At 41.1% G+C, this 9,725-nt stretch overlaps 1 protein-coding gene across 1 annotated transcript; it reads left to right on the top strand.

The window, feature by feature from the left end:
* The first annotated feature begins 716 nt into the window (after positions 1-716).
* On the top strand, positions 717-9,210 carry LOC149821475 (putative anion transporter 3, chloroplastic). Its single transcript, XM_089983795.1, has 8 exons — positions 717-1,342; positions 2,639-2,865; positions 4,407-4,755; positions 5,807-5,851; positions 6,149-6,295; positions 7,075-7,212; positions 7,915-7,948; positions 8,895-9,210. Exons 1-8 carry the CDS (start codon positions 854-856, stop codon positions 9,062-9,064), a joined length of 1,599 nt encoding a protein of 532 aa, XP_089839921.1. The 5' UTR covers positions 717-853; the 3' UTR covers positions 9,065-9,210.
* Positions 9,211-9,725: the final 515 nt, after the last annotated feature.

Raw genomic sequence — 9,725 nt, 5'->3', positions numbered from 1 at the left:
TAAGCCTTATGTCAGTATCGGTGCGTATCGTCTGTATCGGCCGATACATATTGTATTGGCAGAAAATCGATAAGCTTTACAATTGAATGGGCTATTTTTTTAATAAATATAAAAAATACTTAAAATTATTTTTTGATATTATTTTAATGGCTTTAACATGTGACACATAATATTTTTTTATTCTTTTTTGACCGATTGATTCACTTGAGTATGAGTATCGGCTTATTCACCTGAATCGTTTTGTAAACCATAAAAGGCCGATATCGATACTGACAACATTGTTTCGGCGTTTTAAGCTGTCGAACAGCGATCATAAGTACGGCAGGCAGAACCAGCGCAATTAGGTCGATGATCCTTATGTGGTTTCTCCCAGTAAAACAAAAAAAGTTTATGCAGTTTTTGGGTTGTGTGGTCAGAGTAGTTTGTAAAGTACTCGACCCGATCACTGGATTTGCTCTCATAAGGATTTTCAATAAACTACTCTCTCTCTCTCATCTTGATGCCTACAAAAAGCAACCACCTATTCTCCGGGGAAGTTGAAACTGTACCCACAAACCTAAATCACTTCTTTTACATTTCCATATCTCTCTCTCTCTCTCTCTCTCTCTCTCTCTCGTCTTGATGCCTACAAAAAGCAACCACCTTATGCTCCGGGGAAGTTGAAACTGTACCCACAAACCTAAATCACTTCTTTTACATTTCCATCTCTCTCTCTCTCTCTCTACCAAAGCCAAACGCCAATCCATTTGGTGAGATAGAAACAACACCCACAAGCCAAAATCTCTTCAATATTCCTCTTGCATCTTCCTTCTCTCCGCATATACACCTGTGAGAATCTCCAATCCACAACAAAATGGAGGCAACGCCGGTTTTTGAACCCACGGTCTTGCCTTCTTCTTCTTCGAATCGTTATTCTTTCCATTCTTTCCTTCTTCCTCGACCGAACTCGGTGGCCTTCCGGAGGCGGACCGCCGCTTCCGAGCTCAGAACCAAGTGCGCGAGAGTCGACTTTCCGGAGCCGTGCCTTCTGCAGGGAGAGTGGAAGGTGGGGCTCGAGCGGCCGGGCGGCGAGGTCTCGGAGGCCAATGTGGTGGGGTTCGTCGGCGGCGAAGAGGAGGAGGAGGAGCGCATAGGGGCGAGGTCGGCAGTTCGAGCCGAGGGAGGACTCGGGGTTCGGCTCCCGAGGGAGGTTGGGGCCGTCGTGCCGGAGAGGGCGAAGGTGGCCGGGATGGTGGCGTTCGTGATGTGCCTGTGCAACGCCAACAGGGTGGTCATGTCGGTCGCTGTCGTCCCCCTCTCCCTCCACCACGGCTGGACCACCGCCTTCCTCGGCATCGTTCAGGTGAGCTCCCTCCCCTCCCTCTATACTTTACAATCAAATCGCTCGTAACCGTTGCTGCCTGTCTTTTTGGTGTAAATTCGTGATTTGATTAAGGGCATTTATGTTATTTTGTCATGGTGGCCGCCCATGTTTAACACATTCCGGCAAAACCTGAATCCCGGAAAGGGCTATCAACGGGTCGGGTCGGGTCGGGTCGGGTCAGGATCGACCAGATCCGAACTTATAATTAATGATCGGGTATGATTAGGGTTTTGTGGGGGTCATGAAAATGGAATCCCAAATCCAAACTCTGATAATTTCAGAAATTTATTTTTACTGAAAATATATATAAATAATATTCGGATCGGATCGGATCGGGTCGTGTCGGTCCGGTACCCAGCAAAAAATCTGGGTCAGGACCTGTACCTGACAAAAATCAACCCAAACCCGACCCACATATTGCACGGGTCAGGTTCAAGTCGACCCAAATATTATTAGAGTTGGCACTTTTCATGCCGGTAACCCGAGAATTCGGGTCAGGTTCAAGTCGACCCAAATATTATTAGAGTTGGCACTTTTCATGCCGGTAACCCGAGAATTCGGGTCAGGTTGGGTACTCAGTACAAACCCAACCCATTGACAGCCCTAGATGCGGATTTCTTGTGAAACAACCCCATTGTTTCGGCACCTCAGTGAAAAACTGAAAATGTGTGGGCTCCACTCGCTCCATGCCACCTGGTGTTCATTTGGACCAATGTTACGAAACTGAAAGCCCATGTTTGAATCCCTCTGCCACACGGGGCTTAAGAGATATCTGGGACGGGTCGGCCTAACCCCAGCTTGCCTTTCAAAAAAAAAAAAGAGTTTATGGCATTGGTACAACTTGGCAAGACCTTTGTAGAATTGGGCTGAATCATTCTGAGCCAAGTCAGGTCAAGTTAAAACAGGTTGATCGAGCTACTGAGTCCGACCATTTGCGCTGTAGAGCAGACTAATCAATACATACGTATAGCAACACTACTCAAGCTAGTGCCTTATACCCATATCAGTACCTTATCGGTTTCTGGCAACTATGAGTCCAAAACTAAGACTTAGCCAAATCCAAACCTTGGATCAAGGCAGTCAAAGTGGATGCAAGTATCCTCCAAAACCAGGCAGACTTTGACCGAGCTATTCCGAAAACCTGGCCAGGGTGGTCGATATTGGACCGTTCCCTAGGCCTCATGTTCCTAAAGTAACTAGCCCATCTCAGTAAACCCAGTTGCATCTCTTTATTTTGTTTTAACTTTATTGAAACAAAGACTGATTTGGGTGCAGTCTTCGTTCTTGTGGGGATACTTGATATCATCGATAGCTGGCGGAGCCATGGCTGATCGATACGGTGGGAAAAGGGTGATGGCGTGGGGCGCAGCCCTATGGTCTCTGGCTTCCTTTCTCACGCCCTGGGCCTCCCAGCAATCTACCGCCATGCTCCTCATCATCCGCACCCTCTTCGGCCTTGCTGAAGGCGTCGCCATGCCCTGCATGAACACCTTGTTATCTCGGTGAGCCTTTTGCCTCTCTCTCTCTCTCTCTCTCTCTCTCTCTCTCTCTCTCTCTATATATATATATATATATATATATATATATATATATATATATATATATATAGTTATAGTTATTGGAGGAGAAGGATTCATGTGGAAGACCCAAAATGATTTTCTTTTTTGGTTCATATCGCCGACCCCAATTGTTTTGGGATGAAGGCTTAGTTGTTGTTGTATAGTTATAGTTATAGTTATTTTGACATAGTTATATTTAACACTGATGTATTCAACCTTATTAAAATTACTAAAATACTCTTGAAAGAATGTTATTTTTTAAAAATGTATGTTTACTTTTTTTAACATAATGGGTCTTTTGAACTTGAAGGAAATTAAAAATTCAAGCACTTTTTTTTAAAAAAAGTAAGTTTATGAAGCTATCAAAGTTATCTTTTTGATGTTTTAATAATTTTAATAAGGTTGAATTCAAATATATAGTGATAAACACTAGTTTAATGTTAGATTAATCCTGAAATTCTAACCATACTGATATATTCAACATGATTTTTTTACTATAAATCGACACTTGGATCATGAATTTTGAATACAAAATTGGTATTTGGAGCCTCAAAAATTTATGAAAATTGTATGCTGTTGATTTTTTAAGCTTATAAAAACCTATTCATGCATCAGAATCAAATGCTTCAAAAACTGATTTCTAACAAGCATATAGATCACATCTGTACAGTGAGACTTGAAAAAAAAAACAATAAAATCCCATAAATGTTCATTGGAGAGGTTTGGGAGGGTTTTCAATTGAGGTGATTTTAGTTTCCCCATATATATAGAGAGAGAAAATATGAGAACTACAATGTTAATCCAGATTTTCATATTTTTTTATTCTTTACACATAAATCTGAGAAATGTGGCCTACATGTTTGGTTTTATAAGAGCTAGCTCTTGACCGATCATGATGCATGACTGGCATTTTTTTAAGACTTGAAATTCAAGTGTTTAGAATTTTCATAAATATTCTAGCATCTAAAAATTATATTTTTATAAAAAAAAAAATGCACAATCCAACAGTTGATTCCTAGCAAATTCACTATGTTGAACACATATGCATGCCCGGACTTAAAAAACAAAATCACACTGTAGTTCTCATATTCTAGTGGCTATGTGCGTGTGTGGAGATCCGGTCATATTTATATATAGTACTGAAGATGTACAGCAGTGGGACTCAGGTCGGATCTCAGCATTACAAAGTCTGACCTAATCTGAACTGACTTAGCCAGGTTTGGATTCGGATTTGGAGCCGGATGGGAGCAGCTGATTTGGAGCCGGATGAGAGCAGCTAAAACTGAATGCAGATCTAGCTAGCTTAAAATCTGACATTTGGACATATCCAAATTCAGTTTTTAGTTGGATTCAGATGTACAACTGAATACCAAGCCTGGATCTATTGGCTACTGAATCCAACTAAAAACTGAGAAAGAAGCTCAATTATTAGTGCAGAGTAAGAGCTTCAAAGTCCTTATCTGACGATGGTGATCATAACACAGGTGGTTTCCATCCAATGAACGTGCTAGTGCAGTGGGCATTTCAATGGCTGGATTTCATCTAGGGAATGTGATAGGCTTGCTGGTGGCTCCACCGCTTTTGGCGACGCTCGGGATCTCGGGCCCGTTCGCGCTTTTCGCGTCGCTTGGATTCCTATGGCTGTCCTTCTGGGTTCCAGGAGTGATCAATGATCCAGAAGACAGTGAGCACATCAGTACATCAGAACTGAGGCTGATTCTTGCAGGAAAGAGATCAATGGCAGCAAAGAGCAGGGAGCTTCCTAATCTAAGGCAATTGTTTTCCAAGTTGCCCACATGGGCAATAGTTTTTGCCAACGTTACTAATAATTGGGTAAGTTCAACTTCCAAATCATGCAGTTTCAAAGAAAGTTTTCTTTTTTGTTGCAATTTGGTAGTCTAGATCACAAGGACACGGTAAAACGGACACGAAATCCGCCATTTTTGTGTTACTTTTTTTTTTTTTTGAATTTATAACCCAAAGAAACGGCACCTGGCAAACAATGGTGAATTGGAGTATCCCCATGACGTAGTTGGTAGGAGAACAACACTAGTTTGAATCATTATTTAGATAATGATGCATGGCTTATAGTAACCAATCTAGTTACTTTATGGACATAATGTTGATATTTTTGAAGAATATTTTTCAAATTTTGTGTTATAAACAGGTTGGATCCAGTTAGTTCCGAATGTTGGGTCCAATCCAACCTCATCATGCGCATTCGGGGTCTTTTAAAGTTTAAACTGATGGATCCAGACCCACAAAAGTTGTTCCTTTTTCACCATGTTTTCCCCTTGTTAATCCGAGACCTCATGAACATGTGATTCTTTTTGTTCTTCTGGTCTAAATTCGATCCAAATCCAGATGGTGTTACTAATCACATAGAACAATTTGTCCAATCCATAATCTTCGAATTGGTCAATCCATGGACAGCCAATTTCTAGGGGTGTCAACGGGTCAGGTTTAGCCAGATGCGACCCGAACCAAACCCTATAGGGTCCGGGTATGGTGATAAATAAGAAGACCCGGGTCTGGACCCAAAACATCCGTTAATACATGGATCTGGGTATAGTTTGTGCAATTTTATACCAGATTTCGATTAAGACCCACAATTTTTCAATGTAAAAGTGATAAAAAAATATGGTTTTACCGGGTATGGTTCATGTAGTTCTTATCGCTGGGTGTGACTTTTTTATAGTGGACCCGATTAAACCCAGGTCCAGACCCGATACCTTACCCAAAAATCGGGTACAAGCCTGGTTCCACCTGGGTCCGAACCAAACCCGACCAGTTAACACAGAGTTTTATTTTTCTTTTCCTTTTTTTTTTGTAAATAATGTGTGGAAAGACAAAAAAAATAGTGATTAACTTATGTTAATTGCAGGGATATTTTGTGCTCTTGTCGTGGATGCCCGTGTACTTCAAGACGGTAATTACGATCTTAATTCTTAATCAGACAGATTATTTCAGCTAAGTTCAATAACGCTTCTTTAAATTCTTAGCCGGTCCAATGAGGGTCATGCCACGTGAATATGGTTGGCAGAACTCATCCTGTTTGGACCAAGTCCATAACATATTACTCTGACTAGGGTCCGTCCCAGCCCGGTTTTGGGCTACCGGATCTGGATCCAATTCAGCTGACCAATTGGAGACCCATTAGGATCAGTGATCATACATTGTTTTTTCAACATAATAATCAGATTCTAGTTTTGACATGGAAAAACAGGTCTTCCACATTAATCTCAAACAAGCAGCGTGGTTCAGTGCAATTCCGTGGGGGATGATGGCTGTTTCGGGTTATATTGCCGGTTCCATCTCGGACTTCTTGATCCGGTCCCATTACTCGGTTACTTCAGTGCGGAAGATCATGCAGGTGGGACCTCTCTCTCTCTCTCTCTCTCTCTCTCTCTCTCTCTCTCTCTCTCTCTCTCTATAGAGCTATTGAATATAAATTACCTTCTTTTCATATTTAAAAAAAAAATATTGGACCTTGTAGATGTGATTAGAGATATCAATGGGTTGGACCTGAACCAAACCCTATAGTGTCCGGGTATAGTGATAAATAAGAAGACCCGGGTTCGGACCCCAAAGGTCTGATCAATACATGGACACGGGTATAGTTTGTGAAATTTTACACCAGACCTGGACCCGACCCGAGTTTCGATTAAGATCCACAATTTTTCAATATAAAAATGATAAAAAATATGGTTTTACGAGGTATGACATAGGTCTGGTTCATGTAGTTCTTATTGGGTCCGGATATGGCTTCTCTTATGGTAGGTCCCATTAGACGCAGGTCCGAACATGATACCATACCTGAAAATCGAGGTCAGGTCTGGTTTTACCTGGTTCCGAACCAAACCCGACCCGTTGTAACCCGTAGATGTGATACACTTAGTTTCCAAGATCACATCCATATTTATGGGTAAGTCTTTGGTGCGAATGAGCTTAAACTCATAGATGCAAGTTGTTTTGAGTACTCAATGTGACTATGCAGATGTGTTCAGCGAAAGATCAACCCTTAGATCATGTTTTTTTTTTGGAAAAAAAAATACTTTTTTAAGTCAAGAAAAATATTATTGCAGTTTTGGTAAATGAATCACAGAAGATCCATGTCATAACATGGTTGATCGTTGTCTTGTTTGATTGCAGTCAGTGGGTTTTATAGGGCCAGGGGTGTCGCTCCTCTGCTTGAAATACGCAAGAACACCAACTGCAGCTGCAATTCTCTTGACAGTAGCTCTCAGCCTCAGCTCCTTCAGCCAAGCAGGCTTCCTTCTCAACATGCAAGTATGCCTCCTCAGCCTTAACCAAAATACTGATGGTACATGCATGTCTACATCATGATGCTACCAGATTATGAATGGTGACGATCCGAGTTCTGACTAAGATCCTCAATTTTTTTCAATGTAAAAAACATAAAGAATATTGTCTTACCGGGTAGGTACGGCTCGGGTCTGGTTCATGTAATCATTATGGGTAGGATTCTAGTACCAGGCTGGAGCCGCGAGTTGAACATAGTTCAAGCTTGGCTAAGCTTGAGTTCAGCTTTCTCTTTTACTTTATGGAAAAGAGGAAGACAGCAGGATTAAATCTAGGGATGTAAGAGGTTCGGATTCAGGTCGGATGTGCCCAATACCATATTAGATTAATGGGATATTGGCAAAACAATTCGGATTCGGGTGGTGAAAATCTCATACCAGATCTGCTTTTTTACATGTAAATGAATTTGGGTACCTGTCAAATTCGGATACTTCTTGCATTCAGTAGCGAAAAATCAAAACCGTATCCTCATTCGGATTATAATTGGATATGGTTTTAGCTTACCAAATGCAACTAAACAGATATGCAACCTAATGGGTCTCAATTGTCATAAATATCATGAAGTGTTTTGATTGAAAGTGCCTTACACTTCAACCATTAGGTTTGGATTGAATTAGCACATTTCCTCTCTGTTACATGCTCTTATTGTGTCTTTGTTTTTCTGGTCAGGACATTGCTCCTCAATATGCAGGATTCCTCCACGGTAAGCTGACTGCTCTCTCTCTCTCTCTCTCTGAATTTTTCTATGGATTTATGATTACTTATCTAATTGATATAATTGGCAAAGACCTAGTCTCATCCTTATCTCAAGACGATTGATTAAACCTCAAGAGCCTTTTTTTAAGCTGTTTTAAAAAGAAATCACCCTGCAATTACTTGGGCTATTATGAAACAATGACATTACAACTATGACAATATTTTGAATAGGAAAATACCTTGGTGTCAAACCACATAACTTTCAACAGTGTTTTGTGTTGTGTCAAGCCACATAACTTGTTGCACCAGTGTTTTGTGTTGGATCAAGCCAGGGAGAGCAGATCAGGTCATATTGTATCTAACCCATTGTTGGTTATATTCAATCCTCACCGTGCATCTCACTTGGGATCTGTGAGAGTGGAATTGAATATAGCCAATAAATTGGTTACATACAATATATGACCTGATCTGCACACCAAGTCAGTCAGATAAACCCCGTTCAAACCCTATGGTGATTAGTGATGGCTATAGTTGTGCAATTTGTTTATCATACTGCCATTACAAGTGAAAGATACAGCTTTTTGAGATAGGACCTACAGTTAATTTGCCCCCATATCTATAATTTTATTTTTGATTTCTACATTACAATTTTTAAAAGTTCACAATAGAAAACCATCAATTTTTTTTTTACTCTAAGAAACAGCGCTCCAAGCGCAGAGACCTAGCTGCGCTAGCTCAGCCTGCGATACTTACGGTCTCTGTCCATGTCGGCATAAAACTCTGAGGGCTTACCCTTCAACCCTAGGGAGTGGCCAAGCTTCAGCTTACGCAGGAGAGCGACACCCATGGAATTACTTCCCGGTCTAGGCCACCATTCCACTAAGCCAAACACCTTGGGTCTAAAGCCATCTATTTTTTGAACTGATCATACATTGGACCTTTACTGTTGGCAGGGATTACAAATTCAATGGGAACACTGGCAGCAATTATCAGCACAATAGGGACTGGCTATTTTGTTCAGTGGCTAGGATCCTTCCAGGCATTTTTGACTGTGACAGCAGCTCTGTATTTTGTAGCCACAGTCTTTTGGAACCTCTTTGCAACCGCAGAGCGAGTCTTTTAAATGTTGCATGCACTAATGTCTTGGGCACGCATAAAATGCGATCAAGTTCGCAAACTTGGTCCAATTTTATCTGATGCCCAAACACGCCTTTATAGTGTTGAAATGATCATTTTTAGCAGAAACAGACTTCATAGCATGATATTTTTGGAATTGACAACTACCCTTGTTCATACCTTTGCAATAGCCATTGTATCATTGCCAAGGAACAACATTCCAGTGTGCTTTACCAGGACATTGCATCAAAGCTGAGTGACATCAAGAAAGATGCCAGTCAATTTCTTGGTTTCTAAAAATAAGTTTAGTTCTCAAACTTGTTTTTTTTTTGTGAGGAGGAACCCATGCGGCAGTGGGGTTTGATCCGATGCCTTCATCTCAGCACCTTCACACCCACCCCACTGGCCATGCGGACCCCGCTGTGGTAGTTCTCAAACTTATTGTATCAAAGATTCATAAGAACCAAAGAATTGGTTTGTTAATGTAATCTTATAAAATGCCCTTTCCACTGTGATTTTTGTTATCCACTCTTAAGACTAGTGAATGTGTCTAACTTTGCTTGAACCAAAGACATGGATGGGTTCTATATTCGTTATAGAAAGCTAAGGAGCAATGGACTACGAATCCTTCATGTCAAGGTTAGGAAGGATTTTTAACTCTTCCAGGG

This window comes from Nuphar pumila, chromosome 12 (genome assembly GCF_984573655.1).
Source record: "Nuphar pumila chromosome 12, dmNupPumi1.hap1.1, whole genome shotgun sequence".
Classification (NCBI taxonomy): domain Eukaryota; kingdom Viridiplantae; phylum Streptophyta; class Magnoliopsida; order Nymphaeales; family Nymphaeaceae; genus Nuphar; species Nuphar pumila.
Note: the sequence above shows the minus strand (reverse complement) of the source record. Positions and strands in the feature narration are given on the sequence as shown.

Excerpts from the sequence above, each read along its gene's own strand:
- LOC149821475 (XM_089983795.1), top strand. The coding sequence starts at position 854 with ATGGAGGCAACGCCGGTTTTTGAACCCACGGTCTTGCCTTCTTCTTCT. Across the intron at positions 6,296-7,074 it reads CAGTGCGGAAGATCATGCAG|TCAGTGGGTTTTATAGGGCC; the intron begins GTGGGACCTCTC and ends GTTTGATTGCAG. Across the intron at positions 7,213-7,914 it reads GCTTCCTTCTCAACATGCAA|GACATTGCTCCTCAATATGC; the intron begins GTATGCCTCCTC and ends TTTTCTGGTCAG.